This window comes from Sapajus apella, unplaced genomic scaffold (genome assembly GCF_009761245.1).
Source record: "Sapajus apella isolate SASKATOON/1434 unplaced genomic scaffold, GSC_monkey_1.0 scaffold66, whole genome shotgun sequence".
Taxonomy (NCBI): domain Eukaryota; kingdom Metazoa; phylum Chordata; class Mammalia; order Primates; family Cebidae; genus Sapajus; species Sapajus apella.
This window is the reverse complement of record NW_022437006.1, coordinates 11,825,677-11,853,000: the sequence shown is the minus strand read 5'-3', so window position 1 is coordinate 11,853,000 and position 27,324 is coordinate 11,825,677. Positions and strand designations below refer to the sequence as shown.

General features: G+C 43.9%; 1 protein-coding gene across 3 annotated transcripts in view; it reads left to right on the top strand.

Moving 5' to 3' along the window:
• The window catches only part of SENP1 (SUMO specific peptidase 1), a 67,076-nt gene extending 53,560 nt beyond the window's left edge, over window positions 1-13,516 (top strand). For 2 of the 3 annotated variants that reach the window (XM_032248445.1, XM_032248444.1), the window contains 5 exons: window positions 7,569-7,772; window positions 8,624-8,703; window positions 9,653-9,737; window positions 10,263-10,358; window positions 11,333-13,516. In XM_032248445.1, the coding sequence (XP_032104336.1) occupies window positions 7,569-7,772; window positions 8,624-8,703; window positions 9,653-9,737; window positions 10,263-10,358; window positions 11,333-11,395 (528 nt within the window). In that variant the 3' untranslated portion in view covers window positions 11,396-13,516. The remainder of the gene's footprint in view (window positions 1-7,568; window positions 7,773-8,623; window positions 8,704-9,652; window positions 9,738-10,262; window positions 10,359-11,332) is intronic. The other variant, XM_032248443.1, reaches the window with a different exon arrangement.
• Window positions 13,517-27,324: the final 13,808 nt, after the last annotated feature.

Here is a 27,324-nt window from a genome sequence, read left to right as displayed (position 1 = left end):
AAAAAAAAAAAAAAAAAAAAAAAAAAAAAGTTAAAGGACAGAAAAAATACACCCTGTAAACATGAATCAAAAGGAAAAGTGACTTATTAATATGATACAAAGTAGATTTCAGAACAGGGAATATTATCAGTAATAGAGACTTTTTAAAATTATACTTTAAGTTCTGGAGTACATGTGCAGGTTGTGCAGGATTGTTACATGGGTATACACGTGCCATAGTGGTTTGCTGTATCCATTGTGCTATCACCTATATTAGCTATTTCTCCTAAATATCCCTCCCCAATCCCCCCACCCCCTGCTATCCCTCCCCTAGCTCCCCCCACCCCCCAATAGGCCCCAGTGTATGATGTTCCCCTCCCTGTGTCCATGTGTTCTCTTTGTTCAACACCCACTTAAGATTGAGAACATGCAGCGTTTGATTTTCTGTTCTAGAGTCAGTTTGCTGAGAATGATGGTTTCCAGCTTCATTCATGTCCCTGCAAAGGACCTGAACTCATCCTTTTTTATGGCTGCATAGTACTCCATGGTGTATATGTGCCACGTTTTCTTTATCCAGTCTATCATTGATGGGCATTTGGGTTGGTTTCAATTCTTTGCTATTGTAAACAGTGCTACAGTGAACATACGTGTACACATGTCTTTATAATAGGATGATTTATAATCCTTTGGGTATATACCCAGTAATGGGATAGCTAGTTCAAGTGGTATTTTTATTTCTAGATCCTTGAGGAATCGCCACACTGTCTTCCACAATGGTTGAACTAATTTACACTCCCACCAACAGGGTAAAAGCGTTCCTATTTCTCCACATCCTCTCCAGCATCTGTTGTCTCCAGATTTTTTTTTTTTTTTTTTTTTTGAGACGGAGTTTTGCTCTTGTTACCCAGGCTGGAGTGCAATGGCGCGATCTCGGCTCACCGCAACCTCCGCCTCCCGGGTTCAGGCATTTCTCCTGCCTCAGCCTCCTTAGTAGCTGGGATTACAGGCACGTGCCACCATGCCCAGCTAATTTTTTGTATTTTTTTAGTTGAGATGGGGTTTCACCATGTTGACCAGGATGGTCTCGATCTCTTGACCTCGTGATCCACCCGCCTCGGCCTCCCAAAGTGCTGGGATTACAGGCTTGAGCCACCGCGCCCGGCCAGTCTCCAGATTTTTTAATGATCGCCATTCTAAATGGCATGAGATGGCATCTCAATGTGGTTTTGATTTGCATTTCTCTAATGGCCAGTGATGATGAGCATTTTTTCATATGTTTGTTGGCCGCATAAATGTCTTCTTTTGAAAAATGTTCATATCCTTCGCCCACTTTTTGGTGGTGGTGTTTTTTTCTTGTAAATTTGTTTACATTCTTTGTAGATTATGGGTATTAGCCCTTTGTCAGATGGGTAGATTGCAAAATTTTTTTTCCATTCTGTTGGTTGCTGGTTCACTCTAATGATTGTTTCTTTTGCTGTGCAGAAGCTCTTAAGTTTAATTAGATACCGTTTGTCTATTTTGGCTTTTGTTGCCATTGCTTTTGGTGTTTTAATCATGAAGTCCTTGCCTATATGCGTATGTCCTGAATGGTATTGCCTAGGTTTCCTTCTAGGGTTTTTATGGTGTTAGGTCTTATTTTTAAATCTTTAATCCATCTGGAGTTAATTTTTGTATAAGGTGTAAGGAAAGGGTCCAGTTTCAGCTTTCTGCCCATGGCTAGCCAGTTTTCCCAACACCATTTATTAAACAGGGAATCCTTTCCCCGTTGCTTGTTTTAGTCAGGTTTGTCAAAGATCAGATGGTTGTAGATGTGTGGCATTACTTCCAAGGCCTCTGTCCTGTTCCATTGGTCTATATCTCTGTTTTGGTACCAGTACCAATATAGAGACATTTTTTTTTTTTTTTTTTTTTTGAGACAGTCTCACACTGTCGCCCAGGCTGTATTGCAGTGGCGCAATCTCGGCTCACTGCAACCTCCTCCTCCTGGGTTCAAGCAATTCTCTTGCCTCAGCCTCCTGAGTAGCTGGGACTACAGGGGTGTGCCACCACGCCCAGCTAATTTTTTTGTAATTTTAATAGAGATGGGGTTTCACCATGTTGACCAGGATGGTCTCTATCTCCTGACCTCATAATCTGCCTGCCTCGGCCTCCCAAAGTGCTAGGATTACAGGCGTGAGCCACTGCACCTGGCCTTGAGACATTTCTTAATGATAAAGGGATCATTTCATCAGGAAGGCTTAACAACCTAAATATGTACACACCTAATAACAGAACTTCAAAATATGTGAAGCACAATCTGATAGAACTGAAAGGAGAAATAGACAAATCTACAATTACTGTTGGAGGTTTCACTGCCTCTGAATAATGGATGGAATAAGTAGAAAATCAGTAAGGATATAGAAGACTGGAACAAATAGATGGATCCTATGCACCCAGATGTTTTCCTCTGGATGCATAGGATCCATCTACTTGTTCCACCAGAAACACTTTTTCCTCTACTCAGCCCTCTATGCACTATCCTACTTGGAGAAGCAGGATAATTGGAGCATTTCCTGTCTGTCTATTATTTTCCCTCTAAGACCCTATTTTCTCTTTCATTCCTTGCTGCTAATTTACGTGGATGTATTGGAAAAATAGCAAGCTGACAAGTCTTTTTTTGGGGGGATGGTTCTACTCTACAAACCCATATTAGTTACTACCAGTTGTTTCCAAATGGAAAAGCATAGGGCTATTGGAATACGGTATTTCTAACTTCACCAACTAGTGAAAGGCCCATGAGAAGCAAACTCATAGAAAATATGCGGGACAGGAGGATGGTGAAGTAGGAATTAAGATAGAATCTGCATAGCAGACTGTAACTGCACTGAAGCCACAGCTAACCAGGCAGACTAATTACCTATTTGGTAAGCTTTGTCTCTGAAAAGAAAGATGTCTTTCAGCTATTCAGCATCACAATAGTCGGGTGTATAGAGAGCATATTCTTACTTGATTGGTAGTATAAAATGCGAAGTGAAACTTTATAGGGAAAGTACCAAAGTCACCTGATTTTTATTGCAGAATCAGAATCTGGAATCAGAGCACATGCATTTTGATGAACTTTTTTTTTTCCCTGAGGTAGGGTCTCACTCTGTAACCCCGTACAGTGGTATGATCATAGCTCGCAATAGCCTCAAACTCCTGGGCTAAAGTGATCCTCCTGCCTCAGCCTCCCAAGGAGCTGGGACTATAGGAATGTGCCACCATGTCTAGCATTTTTTTTTTTTTTTTTTTTTTTTTTTTTTTTAAGTGACAGAGTCTCACTATGTTGCCCAGGCTGATCTCGAATTCCTGGCCTCAAGTGATCCTCCCACCACAGACTCCCAAAGTGCTAGGATTACAGGCAAGAGCCCACACCCAGCTTTGTCTAGCATTCTAACTTTCCAACTATATTTCTTTGATGGGAATGGGGGGAATTGGTAGTGGTCACAGTTTGATAATTGTTTCCAAGGAGTAGTTAAATCTGAGTGATGCTCAGTAAAGAGAGGAAACAGCTTGCAAAACATTAAGTTCAACTAGACAAACCTAGCCTTAGGAATAGGTTTTCCTTAGAGTATAAAAGCTGATTGCATAAGAAGGAAAAACATGAGGCAAAATGAAATAAATTAGTTAAGTGAATATGATGAATCCACCATGTGCTGTACACTTATGTGTGTAATAAAATGATCAGAACTAAAGTTTTCTAACATGACTCACTGGCTTCCGTATCATTGTTTATCTCTTTGAAGTGTTTCTTAATAGAACTAGCCCTGATAAGCCAGGGATTTATGCAGGGTCACATGGAGATAGTAGTTATTCTCCATAAATGACTCCATAAACATGTTGCTTGCCCATCTTTCTCTAAAAGTTTAGCTATAAGTCTAATAATTTGTTGATTGAATTGGCATGTGAGAAAAATTCTGTATGCATGTTCACAGTGAGGGAAGCCTGCCTTCTTGGTTTCTTTAGTACTACTAGGTTAGATCCTATGAGTGAATGACCTGAACCATACTATTCAAATGCTACTGTTCAGTTAGTCTTTCAGGCTTTGCAGTTGACAAGGGTAAATTTAATTTAAAAATCAGAATGCGGAGGTCAAGGTGAAAATCTAGAGGGGTGAAATTGGAAAAATGACTTTCGTCCCCCCAAAAGTTGACTTGATCTCTGCTCAGAAGTATTGTTACGCCCAGGCCTTGTAGAACATTTTTTCTCAAGCTATTTAGAAGGTCCAAAGTATAAACATAAGAATGGCTAAAAATCAAGACTTTACTGTTAATGGAAATGTTTTATTTCTAAAAGCATGAGAAAACAATAGTTTGGCTGGTTTACTGGGGAAGAAGGAAGATACAAATAGCATTGGTTATTTATGTCATTGTGGTAACATACAGGAAAAGGATTGAATCTTTAATTTGAAAACATTGTGGGCTTTTCTCTTAAAGAAAAGCTTTTTTTGCCTGGTGCAGTGGCTCATACCTGTAATTCCAGCACTTTGGGAGGCCGAGGCGGGTGGATCACAAGGTCAGAAGATCGAGATCATCCTGGCCAACATGGTGAAGCTGTGTCTTTAAAAAAAAAAAAAAAGAAAAGCTTTTTTCAGCTTCAGCCTGGCAGCTCCTCAAATAAAATCTCAAAGGAACAAGACACCATAAACAACCCACCCATCCCTAAACAGGACTGCATAGACAAGTAGACGCTTATGGCCAAGGCTGCGAAGGCAGCAGGAGGGGCAGATCCTTAAGCACCAGGAGCCACAGTGAGCAAACAGAGGCAAGCGTGGGCTCCAGAAAGGGTGACAGGTGGACTAACGTTGACAGTAGTCCTCAGATTGTGGTATATTGGCAAGACAAACAGCAAGCACAGGGCTGATCTACTTTTAGCTCCTTAATTCAAAGGGAATTTAGGATCTGCTGGAGCTAAGAGAGTCTTGTTTGAGGAAAGGGCTGTTGCCAACTTGGCGTGGGGGACTGTTGTCTTCACAAAATGCAAGCAAATGCTGTGACTATCACTACTGCTCCTCTTTCATCTTGAACACTGTGATCCCTTCTCTCATTTCTTTTTCCTTCATCTTCAGCCCTCCTCGGTGAGATGACATGTAGGACTTTTTTGTTCTCTAACTCTTAGCTTATTTTTTGGTATGATTGTGTCTTGGCTGAACTATGGCAATTTTCATCATTTGGATGGAGTAATAGCTAAAAAATTGAGGAGAAAGACTTGAATCTAAATTCTGCCTCGAATGTCAGATTTACATTCTCAGCTAATATGGGGAGCATTGAGGTCGCCAAACTCCCTCCTACTGGGATATAGGAGAAGAGAAAAAGAACCTAGATCACTCCTTAGAGCTAATTAACTAGTAGACTTTAGAGGGGGCCATTTCCCTCTCAGTGGAGAAACTTTGGTTTGGTGCAGCAATGGAATAGGAATTCTCAAAGGGAACAGATACCATGGCGTCTGATTACTGGGGTTCTCTGTTCTTGTTCAGCTATGTTGGTCTTTAGCTTTCTAATGAACCCTTTTTCAAGGTGAACAAACAAGCAAAACTCAGGCTGTGTAAGTCCAGCTAAGCTTCCTTGGTTTCTGGAACTCTTTCCTCTTGAAAAATAGAATAGTGATATATAGCATGACACTTGTTTTGTCATTCTTTTTTTTGTTTGTTTAACTTCAGGCTTATGATTCTAGAGGTAATACATCTCTGATAGGCACCTGGGGGAGATGAGTCTCCATGGCTGTCATGTACTTCGCTGTCCATATCTCTCTACCTGATTCCTTTCACTTCCCCCTTTAGTCCTTATTTCTTATTATAATATATGAGCTACCTGTCCCTATGGAAGGTTTGGCTTACAGTGACTGGCAGGTCATCTGCTTATGCATTGGAGTGAAGGGTTTACCCTATAACATGGCCAACATTATAAGATGGGTAGAAGGCCAGAAGAATCAGTGAATTCCTTCTTGCTGATTTTTCCTCATTAGAAATCTGTACATGCTGGGAAGATCCTGCTGCATTCATGGTTGCCTTCAGAAACCTAGAGGCATCTTTTAGCACCATAATCCTGAGGGGCAGAGTTAGACTGAAAACTTATAGTTGCGAAATACCTGATTCTAATTGTGTCTTGATTATCATTATCTATAAAACTGAGCTCCAGTTATCTATTAGGCATCACACTAGGCAGAGAATAAGCCACAACTTGAGTTGTTTGGGCCAGCTGGGCCTATTGCTCAGCCATGAGAGCTGCAGAGAAAACAGTGTCTTTCTTCAGTCCTAGCCTTCCCCTACCTCAGAGCCCTGCCTCATGGCGAGTGTGGTTTCCCTGCAGCTGCCTAGGCATCCTCATCTATAGGCCCTTTCTCTGGTCTAGACCATGCTCTAGTGTGTTCCTGGCAGCGTTCCCTGCTGCCTACCCAGTATGTAGTTGCTTACCGTTGGGCAGTAGCTCACTGTTCTGGCATCCTTGTGTGTAAATATTTGTCAAAGACCAGGGGCATTTTCCCATTCCCCAAAAAGCATTCTGAAAAATGTGCCTGTTTTCTTAGTCATATTTCCAAGCCTGGATCAGTTAGCCCATTCATTCCTTGCAGTTGACAGATGCTGGCCTGACCTCAGCTGGCCACATAAAGTAAGTATGCAGTAACTTCCGGCACAATAACTTTCAAGTTTTAGCACCAAGGAGTCCTGGACCTAATGGAACCATACACAACGTAGTCACTATTAGAGAAGATGTTGTTTCATTAACAGAATCACACATCTCCCCACTCAGGCATTATAATTTCTTTTATTCACACTTGATGTTGAAGGCATAAGTGGAATTAACAAAGATGAGAAAGCTAACCATAGAGATTCTGGGGTAGAACTTTTCATGTTTGTAACCTGACTTTTAGGTCTCATATAAGGTAGGTTTTTATACTTCCATGTGTGCCTCTATATAAAGGTGACGTTGCTGAGCTACTATCAGTTTACAGGTATTTTTCCAGGACAGTTTATGGCTTCTCCTGTCACTTAGTTCTACTTGAGACCAAAAGAGTATGCCTCTGCAGGGTGGCTTATTAAGTTGCAAAGGCAGTCTTTAACCATGGAGCAGAGTTTTCTCTTTGTGCAAAACTATGTGGCCCTCATATATGGTTTGAACTCTTGATCTTAACTTGACTAACACTAGGCTCTAACTGAGCTCAGTATCTACTTAAATTGCTCACACAGTTCCAGTAGATTAAGATAACTGCTAATGTGCCTTATTAAACTGCTTGTACTCCTTCCTTTACTTTTCTGTAAGCCTCACCTAACACCCCTGTCTTTCTGCAGTCTTTTGACCTAACCTTCAGTGTTCTACAGGCTGCGCCAGCATCTGCCCATTTGTACCCCCAACCCTATAATATATATGTCAGCTTTTTCTCTTTTCACTGTTTGTAGCATATCAGCCTTCCTCCTTCTAGTCAGAATTTGATTTCAAGAAATGAGTCTGCTGGATACTGAAGACTTAATTTAGTTGATTAGGAAACAATTATATATGCTATTCAATACAGCAACTGCAACTATTTTGAAAGGCTTGAGCATATATTCTAATAGGTATATTTTCTTCCCGCAGATCATCAATTTCTACATGAATATGCTGATGGAGCGAAGTAAAGAGAAAGGCTTGCCAAGTGTGCATGCATTTAATACCTTTTTCTTCACTAAATTAAAAACGGCTGGTTATCAGGCAGTGAAACGTTGGACAAAGAAAGTAGATGTATTTTCTGTTGACATTCTTTTGGTGCCCATTCACCTGGGAGTACACTGGTGTCTAGCTGTGAGTACCCTTTCATTTTTTATAAAATTTGAAAGCTATATGATTATAGAACACACAGAGGGTAGTGAGTAGTAGTTCTACTTGTTCCCTTGATTATTGACAGAAAGATTATTTAGTAGTAGGTTGACTAAAGTCAGATAGATCAATGAACTTCCTATCAAGATTAGAATATAGATTTTGAAGAAAGCTGTGGAATTTCCTTTTCTGGAAATATTTAAAAGAGAGTTATAGGTTGTCTAAGCATCCTTAAAGGAAAGCATGGGAAAAAAGTGACTTATTAATGATGCTGCCACTCAGATTCTGTGACTGTTATTTTCAGCCTAATCGTGACTTGCCTTGCATACTTGGTAATTTAATATTTTAATGACTCTGTGAGCATTATCTTAATGTGTTAATGAAACTATAAAAGTTATTTCACAGTCTGTTTTCGATTATATTCGAAAAGCATACAGCCAAAAGGAAATTATCAATAAAGAAATAAAACCCAGAATCTTTTCACCATCCTTCTGAAACTGTGTGGAAATGATCTTGAAATACTCAGCTTACATTCCCTAAAGAGCGTGTTGTTTCTTCACTGTTGCCCACCTTGCAGAGGGACAGAATGAACATTAGAAAAAGGTTTCACAGCAATAACAAGGCCACCTGTTGATCAGTGCCATCATAGTTTTATGTGCATAACCCCTCATTTTTTTTCTCTGCAGATCAAGCATAATATAATGCAAAGTATCAGTCAAACTTGTCATGATTTTGTAGGAAATTTGGCAAAAGGTTCCAAAGGCCAGGGAAAGGAAAAGCTGAGAAACCAATTTTCTTCACTTCATAAACACACAATTTTTTTTTCTTATTCTCAGGTTGTGGACTTTAGAAAGAAGAATATTACCTATTACGACTCTATGGGTGGGATAAACAATGAAGCCTGCAGAATCCTCTTGTAAGTAGGGAGTTGAGGACAGAAGAGTTTGGTATCGGTGTATATGTGGTGTTTTTCCCGGTAATTGAATTCAGTTGTTTGATACCTTCAATGGAGTGATTAATAAAATCTTTATATTAAGTAAAAATGCATATTTTATATCTAAGTAAGTATAGTTTTAAAATGATATAATAATACCAGTATTATTAGGATAGTATTACTCCTAATGGGAGTAATTACTGTCCTAAAGCACTAAAATATAGACTAGTTATAAAGATACAGATGCTACTTAGAAATCATTTAATCCAACCTCTTAATTTTTCAGATGAAGAGACCAAGGCCCGCAGAGGTGCCTTTGATTTGCCCAGGTCCTATTAGTTAGTGGCTCAGATGGAAACCAGAATGCAAATCTCTTTATGCCCCACCTGTTTCATTTTCCAAAACACCTATTCCTCACCGTACCACTCTGATGGCCAGGAGGAAGTAGATTCCACGATGGTGAACAGTTTGCACTTAAAAAGAGTGCTGTATTGAAGGTGTGCACTCAGTACATTGTTGATTTGGATTTAATTTTTACATGGAAGAATCAAGCCTAGCAATAGTAAATAAACACTCGATAGTACCAGAAACATTTTTCGTCCATTAGATTGAGTTCTAAAGGACCATATAAACCAAGGAAAAGAATAAAAAAATTTTTTTCCTCAGAAGGAATGATAGGTAGAAGGAGCTTGACTATTAGAGGCAGAGGCCATGTTCCTTTTGAGCTGACAAAGTGGGCATTATAAGAGGCAAGCTCAGCTCTGGAGAAAACTTAGCAGTCCAGGGATTCCCTGCCCAGCATTATATACTCTTTTCCTCAGAGGAGCAGATGAAACAAAGTTGTTCCTAGGGATTGTCAGCCCCATTCTTAGGGTAGCAGCTGTCATCAGTGTTCTCCACTGCTTATCTCATTCTCTCCTGATACCTTTAGGCAATACCTAAAGCAAGAAAGCATTGACAAGAAAAGGAAAGAGTTTGACACCAATGGCTGGCAGCTATTCAGCAAGAAAAGCCAGGTACCTTTCATCTTTATGAAATAAAAATCCTAAGAGGTAGGGTATTTGGGGAGGATAGGATTTTATTGCTTAATTCCCAGGGACCACCTGTCTTAGTGTCTAGCTTGACTTCAGCTTGGTTGGTTGGTTTCTGGGGGAGGATAGATTAAGCTATGTGTAGAAAAACTGTGGTGTGTTTCTTATGTAGAACTAAGTTTTCTAAATGCCCAGATATTTTACTAAGCTTTTTACTACTGTGGGGAATGTTTGCTGATTATTTGGCCTCTGGGGTAGGGAGTAGTTTTTATACCCTTAGATGCCTGGGAAGTCTGAGATATTCTCCTGTGTGATTAATATGAAGTACACAGACCTGACTAGAATGTTATATTTTGTTTCTTTGAGTCTCTGTTGTCCTGACTGGAGTACCAGGGTCATCTGTTTATAACTTGGAGAAACCTGTACAAGTTATATCCTTTGGTTCTTATTTTTAATCTAAGAAGGAAAGAAACTTGGAAAGATATAATTTTGTTGTTGTTGGTCTTCCAGGAAATTCCACAACAGATGAATGGAAGTGACTGTGGGATGTTTGCCTGCAAATATGCTGACTGTATTACCAAAGACAGACCAATCAACTTCACACAGGTGATCTGAGCCTTCAGTAGGGAGCTCTAGGATTACCTTGTCTCCAAGATGCCCAGTAGATGTTTGTCACTCCAGCTGTTCTCTTTAGGGGCCTCTGCCCTTGCCTTTACTATGCTTCGCCTATGATTCATAACACTGATGGTTACTGCCTGAGCCACACCATGAAAGAAAGTTAGTGATAGGCCATATCCTAGTTTCCTCACCTCACTTATTGTAGTAAATAACTGGTCAAGAGCAGAACCTTCTCTGCCTGCCTGTCTTCTAGAGAAAACTGGGACCAGAGCAAATTTCTTTAGTTTCCTTGCATTTAGTTAGTAGTCAGGTTTGGAAATAGGACACAACTCAATCTCCTAATGTAATTTGTTATGCTGCCCTCTTCCCTGACCCCTCACTTGATGAAGTTTGTTAGTCTTCTCTTAGTAAGTGATTGGTCATTTCTGTCCACATGGTCCCTCAGAGACCAAAGTGGATTGAGACTAGAGATGATGCTTTATTCTGATATGTTCTCCACTTAAGTCTTCTGTTTAATTCAATGGTTTTATCAGGTTTTTCTACCGTAGCCCTTTGTCTAGACCAGCCCGAGCTGACTCTTGAAGTTCCCTAAATTCTTCTCCTAAAAAGTGAATTTTTTATTTTTATGCCTAGGCTCATATCCTCTTAAAAGTTCAACATAGAGGACTTATTAGACACCATTCTCAAAATTTTTAGAGACATTTGCGCATACCCTGGGGACTCCTGAAAATGGCCAGTGTAACTTCTAAGGCTATAGCAATGGAAAATAGCAATAGAAATTACAGTAGAAAAAGCAATGGAAAGAAAAAAACCATATGTAACCAAGAGTGAATAATTTGAAAGACCACAAGCACAACTGAGACTGCTTGTTGAAAACCTCGAGAAAGAAAGAAGTATGGGGAAAGGAGTATTAGGTCTAGACAAAAGCAATGATAATTAAGGGTGTCTCTGTGTCTCTACAGCAACACATGCCATACTTCCGGAAGCGGATGGTCTGGGAGATCCTCCACCGAAAACTCTTGTGAAGACTGTCTCAGTTAGCAGACCTTGACCATGTGGGGGACCAGCTCTTTGTTGTCTACAGCCAGAGACCTTGGAAACAGCTGCTCCCAGCCCTCTGTTCTTGTAACACCCTTGATCCTGGACCAGGCCCTGGCGAGATGCATTCACAAGCACATCTGCCTTTCCTTTTGTATCTCAGATACTATTTTTGCAAAGAAACTTCGGTGCTGTGAAAGGGGTGAGGGACATCCCTAAGCTGAAGAGAGAGACTGCTTTTCACTTCTTCAGTTCTGCCATCTTGTTTTCAAAGGGCTCCAGCCTCACTCAATCCCTAATTATGGGACTGAGAAAAGCTTGGAAAGAATCTTGGTTTCATATAAACTCTTGTTGTTAGGCCTTACTAAGAAGTAGGAAAGGACATGGGCAAAAGATAGGGATAAAAACCACCAGCATATACATGGACACATGGACACACACACACACACACACACACACACACACACACCACATACACACAGTTTTCAAGATGTATAGTCAGGAATGTGACTGTAAACTGGACTTTGGGGCACATGCATAAGTCCACTCCTCCAGGACCTTTCCTATTTATATGTCCCTACACAAAATCCATCAGCTTCTATACATAGCTGTTTTATCATCTGTAGCTTCATCCTATCCAGAGGCACAGGACATGAGCTCTGGACAGGTCCCAAAGTTCCAAGCAGTCCTTTCCTTAAAAGCAGGGGTTTGCATGTGCTACCAACACATGATATGGGGAAGACCCACCCAGGGAGCGGTTTCAGTGGCACAACAAAGCACCACTTTTACTGTTGCCTACATCTGACCAAGAAGAAGAAGGTCCTTAGTCTTTAGCATAAAATTCCAGCGTTGGATGAATGCAGGTCATTTGGTCTGTGGCTAGCTAGTTTAAATATGTTTCTAACCACAGAGAATTTCATATATATACATATATATATACATACACACATATATATATGTATAAAATTTCACAGGGATATGCTTTTTTTTAAAAAAAAGACTGAATGTGTTCACCATTTAGCCTGTAGATTTATTTCCATTTTCCAATTTGCAGCACACAGAGATCCCAACCCCTATGTGTAGGGTGTTTGTGGACTACCTAATGGAATATTTTGAGGCCTGGATGAACTTTGCCATATGGGTAGAGGTTACAGAGGGAGGTAATATTTTCAGCTAAGAAAAAGCGGGTGGAGTTTGGACTGATCAACTTGAGATTTAAAGACTTCGATTCCTTTTGTTCTTTCTAGCATCTCTCCCCACCCTCTGAGAGCTCCTCAGGCTTAGATAGTGAAGTGATCCAATGCCAGTGTCATTTTGTACTTAAGTTCCAAAGTAGGAACATTTTATACTTTTTTCTGTATTGTAATAGGTAGTTTTGTATGAAATCTTTTCTCCCCTCCCCTTGTACCCCATTCTTTCCAGCATTGTGCTTTTTCCTGGGCTTATTTGAAAATTTTGCTGTTTTATACAAGCTCGTTTAGTACATTTTTCTATGTTTTACCACAAGTAACAATTTGAAAAGAAAACTATTTTTTTTGAAATAGTCCATTGTTAACTGAATGTTACTGTTTCCACTCCAGCAACTAGATGTCCTACCTTCAACTGCCTGCATTTTGGGGAAAGACCACCTTTTGTGTGTTTGTTTTCACTCACTCTCTCTCTCTCACTTTCCCTTTCTCTTTTTCTTTCTTTTTCTTTGAGTTTCTGTAGGAAATAAATAGCTTTCTCTATATGGGTTGCTGGGGACCTTCACACGCTCTTTTAGAAAGCTGTGGCATGCAGGCTCATTGCAGGACTCCTGGAATATTGTCTGGTTCTTGGTATTTACTGTATGTAAGCAACAACTTGAAAGGTAGCAATATGGTGTAGATTTGGACTATGAATCAAAAGACCTTTTTCAGATTCTTTCACTGTTGTCTGGGGGACTCAGAACAAGATTGTTCTCTGTATTTATTGTTTGTCCATTTAGATAACATCTGTCTTACCTTCCTCACAGACTTTTTGTACAGACCAAAGCAGCAAATATTTATTGCCATGTATAGCAGAAAATGAAACATGCAACAAAAGCACTTTGAAAAATATATAAGGAATTGTTGAGCCTGTCTGAATTTGGGCCCCCTTTCTGACTAATACAGTTTTGCACAAAGTAGAAGTTAGTGACCTTGAGACTGTCCTACCACCCCGGACCTGGTATGAGTGGGCTAAGCTGAGACAGGCTGTGGCCCAGGTGGCTCAGAGGGAACCAAATACGGACTTATAGTGGACCATTCTTTCCTGAGCTAGCCAACAAGAGCAGGAGTGGTATCTGGATACTTTCCCCTTTGTTTAGGGGTAGGCTTTGATGACCAAGGGAAAAAAGCTATTTCTAAATCTTGTGGCCCAAAGGCATGTCACTAAATCTTATGTAATTTGCTTTAAACTAAATAAGCCTATTTTCTTTTTTCCTGTCTTCCCCTTTCTTCTGTGTTCAGTGCTCATATTCACCTGCCTTCCCTAAAAAACAAATATTTGAGGGACGATAAGCGCTAGATGCTAGCTATAGAGACCTTGTCAACAGAAACCACAGTCCCAAGAATCACTCTGGGACCCTGAACAGAGAATATCAGATAGACCTTTCTTACCCATTTGAGAAGCACATGGTCTGAGGCACAGAGGCTAGTTATATCCCATTTGACAACCTGGGTCCCACCATTGTTCCCAGGAGGCCTATTTAGGGTTGAATGTAAGAGTACTTTCCCCTCATCCAGCCTGGGGAATTTATGTCAATTGACTCCTCTATATGAGACGCTTCATACTTCTATGTGGAATCAATTTCTCTATTCTTTAGCCACCATAATCATGCCAGCATCTACCCACTGCCCCCAGCAATGTTAGCCCCAAGTTTTAGTGATCCTGAGGTAGAAACAGAGAGAACCTGGTCACCAACCCCCTCTCCTAGCCTGTGCATTACCCCCCTGGTTTTACATGGCCCTTAAGAGCTCTAGTGGGTAAATGGGGAAGCGTTCATTTAAGAGTCCCAATGTTTTTAATGTTTCAACTTCTGGTCTTGTGCCATCCCTCCAGCTCTTAAATATGTCTTGCCGGAATAAGAGAGAGGACTGACATCTGGGGTTTGTCTTTTTGTTTGGTCCATTTGGATGGACCAACATGCGGTGGAATATGATGCTTTCCACCCTGGGAGTTTACATACCCAAGAGAGTCAGGAAAATAGGTGTTAGGCTATTGGGCCCTATCATTGACTCAAGCAGGCCATGTGCTGAACTCCTCAGAAGGTTACCTATTTCCCTGCCCAGGAGCAATGCATCCATAGCTTGGAATTCCAAAAAATGTGAAGGGACAAGGCTCATAGCAGCATCCTTTATTATAGTCTAGGGCCTTGTTTTACTGACTCCTAACATCTGTCTTCTAAGAACACACACTGCCATTCCCAGCTTTGGAGGTGGAGAAGGAAACATGGGACAGAAGGTCATGCTGTTCACCCATTAAAATAAAGATCTTATACATATATCCTTTGTGAGAGAAAAGAGTGGCTAGGAGGCTTTGAGCTGGGGAAGGACCTTAAAATGTTATTGTGGGCTGTCTCTTTGGCCTGCCAGGGAGACGGTAGGGATAATTCCAATTATGTGAATGGTTGGACCAGGTGTCCAGGGTTCTTACCAAACTCTTAAGATTCTGGAATAGTATGAAGGGCCATAATGCTGCTGGGAAGAGAATCAAGGCAGAGATTCAAAGTTAAATGTTTAAGGCCACGGGCTTAAAACTGGCTTGGTTTTAACACTGGCTTGGTTTTAGAGTTAAGAACTTAGCTGCAGACTTTTCTCCATTCTAACCTAAGGAGTAGTCATCAATTCCTTTACTTCTGGAGATTGCCTTACTCTTTGCAGAACACAAGTGCGAGGAAAGGAAAGAGTGGGAGAGTGGTACTCAAGAAGCCCAAAATCCAGTCCACTGGAGACCCCTCATTGAATTTATTCCTTCTACAAATACCTACTGAGTAATTGTATGCAAATCCCATCTCTTTGATGCTTTCCCTGATCACATGATCTTAAAATCTCTCATCTGGACATCTGCAGCCCTTATAATCAGAAAATATATAAGTCCACATGATATTTGTATTGTAATTCACCTTTTGTGTCAGGAATGGACTGAGACGTGTAGCCATCAAGGGCAGGTGAATGATACGGTGCTTTTTTCAAACCAGGAATAAAAGCTGTTTCTTTCTGGCCTGCCAATGATGAGGTAGAGGTAACTATTCAACATTTATTTAGAAAGACAACGTTGTGGTTCAGGCACAGTGACTCACACCTGTAATCCCAGTACATTGGGAGGCTGAGGCAGGAGGCACTTGAGCCCAAGAGTTTGAGACCAGCCTGGGCAACGCAAAAAAAATTTAAAAAGAAAAAATATTGTGGAAGAAGGAGGACTGCCCATGGCAGCCTGAAACCTCCTTTGTGCTCCCAAATCATTCGTCTCTGGCCTCAAACTTAATGCCCCACCCAGCCCTTAACAAAAATACCTTCCTCAGCATTTAGCATGCTCTTGGGGCTAGGTGGCGGTTCTCAGTCTCCATCCCAGGGGCCTTGTGGAAGTATTTTTCTCTAACTACACAGCTTTCTGTTAAATACAGTTTTCGCTATCCTTTTTATTTCCGGTGATATTGTGCATCCCTCATAGACTGAGACTCTGGGTATCTTCTAGGAAGCCCCTTAGGCTAGGTGTTTTACAAGCATGTGTTTAAGCACTGGGTTTGGGGACCCTGAAGGGTAGAGTGAAAAGACGGTTTGACTGTGGAAATAAAAGCCACCTTGTCCTCAGGGTTTTATAGCCTGCTGACCTTGTCCTCGGGATCTTAGAGTCTCTATTAGAGTCTGTAGACTTTATAGTTAACTAATTTGGGAGGCTAAGCAAACACCAAGCAATACACCTTACCAAGAAGGCAGACTCATAGGCATGTGGTTCCATACAGAGCTAGAAGTAGAGGATGGAGGGGCAAAGGTGGAGATAAGTCAGGGATGATGTTGCCTTTTTCTGCCTATCAATATGTGATTCTTGTTAATTTTTAAAAAGTTGACTTATTTAAAATAAACTGTAGATCTTGCTTTCTTGCTTTGACTGGAAACTCCCTGGTAAAAAGGATTTGATGGTGTTTGTCTCTCTAACACTGTCTTCCTGTCTCTGTGACTGTTTGCTCTGTCTCTGTCTGTGTCTGTGTCTCCTGATCAAGCTGGACCAGTGATTGGATCCTTGGTGTGGTCTGGATTTCTGAGTCCACCCCTTACCCAGGAGTCTGAATACAGTTCATTCATTTATTTCTTCTCATGTACCTGGAAGTGAAGCCTGGAACGCAAATAACATGCAAATTCGTGGCTCGTTGGCACTTTTAAAAACCAAATCTGTCTGTGGAGGCTGCCAGAGAACCTTCCTCTGAGGCCAAACACACCAGTCAGGACTTCCAACCCACCCTGCTAACTGTGGCCTTGTGTTCTTGCTCCTCTCCTGCACCCCTTTATTCTCACAGTATAACTTCAAAGAAGTACTTGCCATTTTCCTACCTGTAAAACTTACACTCATGACAGTAAAATGTAAGAAAGCACCAACTTCTCAAAACTATTTTGGGGGGCCAGTTTTCTCTATGTTGGGTTAGAAGACCCTCTTCTGGTCCCTAGGATGTTCTCAAATTGTAAGGTTTTCTTTTAGTCATGGTTAAGATTTTTAAGCCAATTGAATATGGAGTGAATAGGGAAATCGTCAAGCCACGTTCGTTCTTCCGATCCCTGAATGTGGTTAAAGATAGCTGACAAATGCCTGGGTCTACATCATGTATCACCAGGCAGGGAATAGACTGTCCCTCAGAATGGAGACCTGGACTAACCGTGAGTCAGAGTCAGCCTCTATCCCCAACCACTCCTTGGGTACCCGGTCTGGTCTTGGGCTCTGTAGAAAGTTACAAAGGGAAGGGGGTAGGGTGCCTGTTCCTTGAACCCCAGACAAAATATTTTACTTCCTTACCTTCCTGTCCCTTATTTTTCCATCATGCCATCACCAGCCAATCATCTCTGCCTGTAAGAGTCAACCTACCACTTCTCCAGCAGCATCGCCTGACACTCCCCTGCCCACTCTGCCTCAGCCACACTGGCCTCTTCAGTGTTTGTCTAAGAAACCAAGCTTGCTTTTACCTCAGGGCCATTCTACTCACTGCTTCCTCAGGGCTCTGGTGAAATGTCACCCTTTACCCCAGTTCTCACACCCTGTAGCTTTCTTATCCTCAGTTATTCCCCGCAGTACTTACCAGCATCTGACTATGTTACAGGTTGACTATCCCTTATCTGAAATGCTTGGGACCAGAAGTGTCTCAGATTTTGGAATATTTGCATTATACTTACCAGTTGAGCATTCCAAATCTGAAACCTAAAATGCTCCAATGAGCATTTCCTTTGAGTGTCACATATCAGTGTATTTTCAAGCATTTCAGATTTGGGATGCCCAACTTGTATCCAATGATTTGTTTTATCCATCTCTCACTAAAATATCTGTTCTGTTCATTTTGTATTCCAGGTGCCTACAATAGTTGAAGGAGAGAATAGTTGAAGGGATGAATGAATTTCTGTTATTTAGCATCTTTGAGCTGTGCTTCACTTCCATTACGGTAGCCTCTGCCCTATTCCAAGTTCTCATGTCTTTGTGTCTAGTTTATCATACTTCCTACCTTGAAGTCTCTGGCTTCAAGTTCATGATCCATTTGGCAGTTAGAGTTGTCTTCAAATAGTGTTAATGATAATATAAACATTTTTTGAGACCTTGGCCTGAGACTTACATGCCAAATACTTTATATGTATTATTTAATTTAATCTTCACAAATCTATGATGTAGGTACATTATTATCCCCATTTCTCAGATGAGAAAATGAGGAGCGTAGGGACTGAATAATTTACTCAGAGTCTCACAGATTGTCAGTGACAGAAACAGGGAGCATATGATTCCAAAGCCCTTAAAAGTGCTAGAATCTGCTGCTTCCACATGGCCGTACAATTCGTCTCAACAGGAAAAATGCCTGACGACTCCAGGGGTACTCGACCAAAGTGAAACCAAAGAAGAGAACCTGCTTTTCTCTCGTGAGCAGGATTGAGGTCCTTACTTGTCTTTTCACTGTAGTTTGGAGGTCAAGGGAAATGAGAGGGCCCCTCCGCCACTGGATTTATTTTCTCTTGGCTTCTCCAGCCAGCGATAAGAAGAAATTCTCACCTCTCCCATGACAACCCTTTTCCGTCTGTCCTTTTGCTTTTTTGCCTCCTAACTTTCATCCTCTGCTCTTGGCTGCGCACATTAGCAAAACTCTTCTCCCTCAAGGTCTATCGTCTGCATCCAGAAAGGGGAAGCCTAGGAACTGAAGGTGGTGAGGTAGGGAGATGCCAAGTGGGTTCAGCCTGTCCCCACGGAGGGCCTCAGGAATCCAGTGTGCCAGGCGGTGGCCTTCTGTGGGATGGCCTGGGGACCTATACTTGTAGGAATTTGGAAACATTTCTAGTACTCCATTTTATCTTTTTGCCTCAGTCTGTGTCTCCCACTCTGTCTCTCCAGCCTGGAGTTTCCTCTGCCATTCCTACTGGTTTGAGAATGTCAGGAATGCAGAGCCTTGTGCCCCCCCTCTCCTCTACTTCCCACCCCCATACACTGAGCCCCTGTGCCCTGTAGAGGCGGAAGTTGGTTCAGCTAGAGGCTGAGGGGGAGGGGTGCTGCCCTGTTACTGGAGAAGGAAGACAGCACACACTCTGGCTCAACCCTTCCTCCCGCCCTCTCTCCTGTTTCATCCCCAAAATCACTCTGCCACTTTCATCTTACTCTTCAACAGATGGCCTTTCCCACCCTCACCCCTCACTGGAGGCCTCTCTTGATGGTAATTACTCCTAATTGTTTTCCCTTGGCTCATGAAGCCTTTCCTTGCCTGCCCTGAGCCAACAGCTCTCCTGTGTCTGCTCAGAAAATGGACTCAACTCTCACGGAAAGAGAGGCTAGCCTCTTTGGGCCTTAAAACCCTGGGTTTCTAGATCTAAGAAGGAATGCACCCACTTGGGCTCTCTCAAGGAAAATTGCAGCAGAGAATAGTGACCAAACACCAGCATGAAGATGTCCTGAGGAGCTCTGAGCATTTCCCTGAAGATCTCGGCACCAGAGAGGGTCCTTCGGGTCTGGCTGGGAAAGGGAACTATAGGACTCCTGAATGGAGTCTCCAAGTCCCACAACTCTGGCCTTGGTGGTGTGGAGATGCCTATCTCTAATCAGCCATTCCGCTCCTCACCAGATGACCATCCTCCACCTCCCACACCCGTCAGTTCCATGTACCATTCTTCACCCCAGCCGATAATGTGAGGAGGCCTTTCTGCAGAGGTTAAGACCATCTCACATCCCTTTACTCACTTAGTCATGCACACACACAGTGGCTCTATGTTGCTTCCTCCTGGTAGCCCCCGCTTCCATATTTACACCATGGTAACTGGTGGTAAAGATGAGGAATGAGGGCGAGGGTGGGGGTGAGGACCATGGGTAATGGGGTGGAGAGGAGGTGTACACACTGTCTCTTTCTCTTTCAGCAGGGCTACTGATCCTGATTCATTCTACCCTCAGAAGAAGGCCCTTAGTTGTCTAGAGCTTTTGAAAATCCTACCCCAAGAAGAGGAGTTTGTCGTAACAGTGAGAGAGAAGAGAACATAGAACTATTTCATTCATTCATTCATTCAGTAAATAAATACTTAATGAATGCCTACTATGGAGCTGAAAACTTTCTGCATCTCTTGGCCCAGGCACATAACACTTTGCTCTAGCCCCAGACTAAAATATCCTGCCCCAGGTCTCAGTTCCATGGTACCTGGCAGCCTGAGCCGTACCCACCTCCACCCAAACTCATTGCTGCTCTGAGCAGCTCTAAAGCCTCTTCTAGTGGGCAAAACAGCCTCTGCAAGACGAGGCCTGAGAAGCAGACATGAGAATGGAGGAAAAGGCAGTTTTACCAAATCCTGGACCTCCAAGGAGTCTCAAACACACCGTAAGGGGCCTGAACTGAGAGATTTCCCTTAGACTCAAAGATAGCATGGTTGTACCTTCTGAAACTAGGCCTCTTCTTCCTTCTTTCCTGTATTGGGGCTAGGAAATCAAGTTAGATTTTTAACATAATGTTTACATGAATCTGAGTCTTCATTTGTTTATTTACCCATCTATCCATTCATCCTTCTATCCATTCAACTGCTTACTCACTATTCTAGGAGCTCTTCTATGCCAGGCACTGGGGATAGAGGGAGGAATGTAGTATGGTTGCTGGTCTATGGGCCTATCCTTTGGTCCCCAAGTTCTCTCTCTCAACCTTGGCTACTTCAGACCTCCCCTCTCTCCTCGTGTAGGGGACCAGACTCCAACCCAGGAAGTCTCTCAAAGGGTAACTGGAATTCCTGCACCAGAGGCCACTGGTAGTCAGGGCCAGCCAGGGGAATAGAGGTCAGGCTAGTGATAGGAGGAATGAGGAAGGTGCTGCCAGGCCACTGAGCCCATCACTGTGGTTTGGCTCCTCTAGTGAAAAAATAGCAAGCCTGGACAACCATCTCCCTGTGTCCTGAGCTGTGGGTTGCTCCAGATGGGAGTCACTCCATTAAACAAACCACAGCCAAAGGCAATAGAGGCCCAGTCCCAGAGAGCACTGGAAGGGGGAGTGGGAACATGAGGCCCAGGACAGAACGTGAGCCAAGCCTGTCCATCACAGGCACAGTGGTGCGAGTGATGCCTGTTGGCTGGATAGAGAGATGAGCCCACGTATCGGGAACTGCAGGTGAGTCAGGGAATGAGCCGCCACTCCCAGACTCAGGCACAGGACAAAGCTGAGACAGCCACAAAGCAAATAAAGTCAGCTTTCTAGAATCTGATTTAGGAATTAGCTGAAGATTCTTCCCCCCAAAAATGCCCAGCTGGGTAACAGGTTGACAATAGGGTTGAGAAGAGAAGGGTATGACCAGACACCAGCGGGGTGGGGAGCATGTGTGTACATGTGCATGTGCTATTCTGAGTTTGGGTCTGTGTAATTTCTTTCTTCTATGTCTTCTACTTCAGCCTAAAACCAGAAGAACTCTGAGTGGTTTGGGCTTCCCCAGGCCTCTCCTCCCCTTTCCACATGTGGCTGAGGGTGAGTTAATGGGACCTGCACACACAGAGGCTCACACAGCTTTGCAGACAGAGGCCCATTCATACCAGGAGTGCACGGCACCTCTCTCCCGGGCTGGCCTGCAGTGCCGGTCCTGTACCACCAGCATGTGTGAGTGAGGGACGTGCGCCCTTGCACATGCAGCCTTGCTCTTCAGCACACACACGGCTACACTCAGCTCTTTAACCCTTTACCACCATGTACAGGGTGGCTCTTGGCTTGGGCTCTTTTTTTTGGTCTCTTTTACCCAACCCAGGACCCACCTAAATTAACCCTTGAACAACCTCCTCAGAACTCCAGGCAGTCCACCTTGGTGGCACTTGCTAACCTTCCAGTGCCTGGGCAGGGGAGTGAACACAATCTCAGCCAATGAACAGCATGGTGATGCCACTTTCCAGTGGAGGGAGAGAGGACTGTTAAAACCTAGATGTAAGCCACAGCCATACCACTAGCAAGCTGTGGGACCTCAGGCAAATTATTTAACCCCTCTGAACTTCAATCCCTGAACTGTGAGATGAGAGAAGAGCTTGAGGCGGGGTAAACCTGAGGGTCACAGATAACCCACTGAAATGATACACAAAACATGTAGAATTTACATTTTGCTGGAAAGAGGTTTCATGAGTTTAGCCAGCTTCTCATGGGTCCCTTGAACCCCCTCAAAACCTGAGAACCAGTGAACTTGAACATTCCAAGACTCTGTATGAGTCAGTTTCTTTGTAAGTCATGCGGACATGCCCATTAGAGTCCACTCAGTCATCTAAGGTCAGTGTCAACGTCACCCTGCGCCTAGTGCCTGAAGTTAGTTCCCCCACATGACCCCCAATCCTATGCCCTTAGGTTGTGGAACCACAGGCCCCTATCACATCCAGGAAGAGCTCAGCTCAGGGTCAGACTGATGCTTTCTCATCTGATGGACCCATTTGTTGGATGGGGTCCAGTCTAGCAGGAGCCATGGGCAAGATGGAATGGAGGATGGGTGAATAGCAGGAATAATAACCATGATACTGTGTCTACTGAGTGCTTACTATGTGCCAGGCATTGTGTAACAAACCAGTAAAGTACGTAATACCATTATTCCCATTTCACATATGAGGAAACTGAGGCTCAGGGAGATTGTCAGTTGCTCGGGATCGCTCAACCAACAAGTAGAAGATGCTAGCACTGAGAAAAGATCTGTCTGAGTTCAAAGTCTCTTAAAAGAAGGAATAAGAGGACACTGGGGAGATGACCCCATCTCTGGTGACATTTCAGATGCATTGGGCACTGTAATGCAGCATTTGGTTCACAAAGCTGCATGAGGGATCTCTTTGGGGAGAAGAAGCCAGAGCCAGAAGTCTACCTGAGCCAGTCCTTGAGGGTATGAGGGCAGCTGGGAGGCTGGCTGAAGGCACTGGCTCTCCAGAGCTTTCGCTGAGGCCTAGCTCAAAAGCCTCTTTGTTCACTGTTCCAGCTTCCACCAGGAGCTCTCCACCCCTGGATCCTCAGGGACCTTGGGCTGTTCCACAAGCATACAGGGGTCTCCACTCCCTCCCACTGTCAGCTAGGAAACAGCCAGCCCTCATCACTCCACAGAATTTCTAAAAGGATGGGTGGCTCAGGGACAAGGGACAGGACTGCTAGGGAGAAGGGGTAGGCAGGGGGGACTGTGTTAGGAAGAAGCAGGAAGGCCTGTAAGCCGGCTGCTCCCCAAACATTTTACTTCTTTCAGAGGCTGGGAATGAAAGGCTTATTAGCTGTTTATATTACTTAAAAGAGGTTTGCAAATGTTTATTAATTTGAAGTTATTAATGTTAATTAATTATTATTGACTAAAGGACTCAGAATTTTCCCAACCACTTGCTAACACTGTTTCTCCGTCTTCTTCCTGTAATCCCTCCGATTGCCCCCTTCCAGCCTCTGTGCTATCAGAAAGAGTGAGGAAGATGGGAAAATATGCCAGTGGGATACTTGATGGATTCCCTTGAACTTAATTCCAGTCTTCTTCATCCCCAGACTGGCATCTAGAAGGAAACAGAGTATGCAGGAAGGATCCTAGCCCAAAGGTTCTGGAGGGTGGAGTCAGCTCCACTGGGAGCAGGGGTGGAGGGATGGCAGAGTGCTATGAAGAAGAGCACAGAATCTGGGGCCAAGAGGCTAGGTCCAAGCCTCAGAGCCATCATTGGCTAACTGAGGGCCCTTAGAATTACCCTCTCTGATCCTCCATTTTCTCCTAAGATGGGCATAATCTTATCTACCGAACTATCTACTACCTACATAATATTAGCCAGTTACTTAGCACATTGTGGTGAAGGCCAAATGGGATTGCAGGTGTCTAAACACATTAAAATAGTCACTGCATCAACATTAATCGTCATTAGTACAAAGAGTGGAAGGAACATCCCATAACGACCGCTAGAAACCTTGCAACAGCATCTTGTTCACCTCCCAGTCTCCAGTCCAACCCAAAGATATCCACGGGGTAGACCTCAGGCCTCCTCACTCTAATTCTGGGCTCAAAACTTAAGGAGGTCTTTCTGTTGCTGAAATAAACACTTCTTGGTCACATAAACAACAACAGTTTAATTCAAGGCAAATTTTAAAAGGATTCCCTTTGCTTTACAAACACCACCTGACCAGGCCTGCAAGGGAAGGGGAACTGTTTTAAGGAGCCCCCACCATGTAGAGCTGTTGGTCACTGTGCTGTCGATGAGGACGTCATCTGCAAGATCACTGTTTCCCCTTTGGCCATGGTGGGATGAGGCCCAGTGTACTGTTCTCGCTGTTTGGGGGCAGCATCACAGGCTGAGGTGAAATCAGCTCTCCTTGGACAGTCCTCAAGCACTGCATTTTTTTCAGTAACTCTCACCAGACCCACAGATGAATTTATCTTCTCTGCGTGTGCCTTTCGGCTGGTCCTGTTTCAGGGAACCAGGAGCTCAATAAGCTCCACTGTTCTACCGGGCTGGCCAAACAGCTGTGTCTCTGTTCTCTCAGCCAGTCCCTGGGGCCTAGAGTCCTGCCTCTGGGAATTCCAGAATTCTAGAAAGTTAGAGCTGGACAAGACCTCAGCCTTCACCTAGTCTTGCTCCAACCACTGTACAGATGGGGAAACCGAGGTATGGGCTGGGGAAGACTTAAGGAGTATAAAATGTTGGGCTTTCTTTTGCTAAGCCCAGCACGTGCCTCCTACAGGCACCAGTGGTCTCTGCAAGCCCTGGCCTGCTGGCCTCGCCGCCACAGAGGGCTCAGACTCTCCCAGGCAGCTCACTTCATCGCTGGAATAATAGCTGTGTTCTTCCTAATATTGGGTGGAAATTGGCCTCCCACCTCCCTTTAATGCTCACTTGCTTGTGCAGTCTCTAAGGAGAGATAGGTCTGGCCTGCATAGAGCAATTGGAAATTAATTCATCCTTAAAGGAAGTGGAGCAGATGGTCCCGGGTCATTCTTGGGCAGCCTCTGCCATCAGATTGGAGAGAAGGCCCAGCACGCTGGGTCGACACAGACTTTGAATATAGAGACCTGGATTCATGTTCTATTGCCTAAGAGCTATGAATACATGACGGTGAGCATGTTGCTAACCTGTGAAAGCCTCCGTTTTCTCATCTGTAAAAACAGAGATAATAGGAGATTCCTATGTTAGTTCATCCTCAGTATGGCTCACCTATGATCCTAAGATGGCTACCTAGAGAAACATGGCTAAAGGAATGGGTCATTCCCTCTTGTCTTGCTGGCACCATACAACTTGGAGAGCCTGTTCAGATATGCTTCCATAGACCTGTCAACAGCCCTAGCAGGTGGACAGGGAGGTTTATTATTTATGGTTTCCAGATAAGGGAACCAGACTGGGAAACTCTAAGTGGTTTGTGCAAGATCCCCCAGCTAAGAGTGGGAGAGCTGGGACTTGAATCCAGGCCTCCTGAATCCGGTGTCAGTGCAGACTCGCTCCTTGCTGTTGGGCCTGGCTCCTTGGAGGGAACACTTTGAGAAGCCTCAGTGGGACCTATGTCTTGAGCTTCACCCAGGGCCCGGCCATGGTGGGTGCTCGGGGACCTTTGTCTTTTCTGCCACAGCCTGAGCCAGCGTGGAAGTTGTACTGTGCGGCGGAGCAGGAACCCAGCAGGTGGCAGGGCCAGCCTGGCTGTGCCCGCCTTCTCCCTTGGTGGTGGGGACCACATGCTTAGCTACATCTGTAAACATGGCCAGTCTCTTTCTGATCCCTTGAGCTTCGTGTCTCTGCATACACGTCTCTTGGTTTTCTTTCTCCTTTGACTTCACTCTTCTCCCCACTCTTCCCATGTCCCTCCTCTTTCCTGGACTTGATCTTCTGTCTACTGGCCTCCTTGTCTCTCTCAATATCCAGTGTATCTTGGTTTTTTCTCTTGTTGACTTCCTCTCTCTCTCTCTCTCTCTCTCTCAGTTCCTTCTTTGGATCTTCCTGGGTAGAGCAGACAAGTGAAAGGCTTCTGCTGTGCTCAGGCGAGGGGCTGCTGAGCTGCTCTTCCATCCCCTCCTCCCTCCCCACGCACCCCTCTCACTTCCCCTGGCCCCTCATCACCTCAGCTGGCTCCTCCTTGGTGCATGGGCTGAGGTGAAGGTACAGGGAGGCAGTTAGAGCAGCTTCCCTGGATACAAAAGCTTCTTTCTCCCCCTCAGAGATGAGGTTTACAGGCAGGTTATTTTTATAGCAGGGCTCAGGCAAGATTCTTCAGAGAAAATAAACAAAGTCGTACACACCAGTCCTTCACACCCTTCAGCCGCTTGCCTGGAGAGGGGCCCAGCCTAGTTGTGGCAACACAGGGACGCCCACCACCCCGGAGGGGCTGTGGAGGCTGCTGCCAAGGTTCTGGGATGGGGGAAGGGGCGCCCAGGAGGGAGACCGACAGAGCTCCTCTGCAGCCCCAATCAGGCCAGGAGGAGATGGTTGGAACCTTGGGGCCCCAACCTCACAACTGGGCCAGAGTCTTGGGTCTGGCATCTGTAGGAGAGAGTCAGATTCAAATGCAGTTTCACCCAAACTTTCTAAATGTCTACCAAGTACCAGGTACCGTGCTTGCAGTTTACAAACACATTTTACTTATACCTCATCACTGAATTCACTGAAGGCAGTAGAACTCTGTTCTACAAATTATCATCTAGTGTTGGCCTCTATGTGCCAGGCACTCTGTAAGGTGTTGGGGAGACAAGATTAAATGACATGTGGAGGGCTATTCTCAGAGAGCTTTCCAACTGGTGAGGCGTTGATTAAACCCCTTGTTATGAAGATTTCAAGGTGGATATTTTTATGCTCATTTTGCAGAGGAGAAAACAGACTCGATGAGTTCAAGTGACTTGTCCAGGGAAGCTTGAACCTTTGACATCAAGGGCATAAGGGATCAGGGACTCAGAGATTTCTTGGGGCAGGTTTCTTGTGGGTAGGAATGTCAGCTAAAAGGGTGTAAAGGGCAAGAAGACTGAGACGGGATGGGGGAATGAGGTCCAAATCCACATGCAGTTTTCCTGAATGTCTCTGGCCATTCCAGACCTAGGGTGGGGCACACACGGTCCGTCATTCTTGAGGGCAGGCAGTCAGCAATACCTTGTCTAACAGATCCCAGAAAGGAAGGCCTTTCATAACCAAGTTTGCTGCAGTCTTCTCAAAGCTCCTTTATGAGGAAGCCTCAGTTTAAAAAAAACTTCATAAATCATGTGCATTCCCTGTCGGGCATGACAAAAATACATGGTCCGTGCAGGTCCCTGCCCAGCGAAGGCAAACG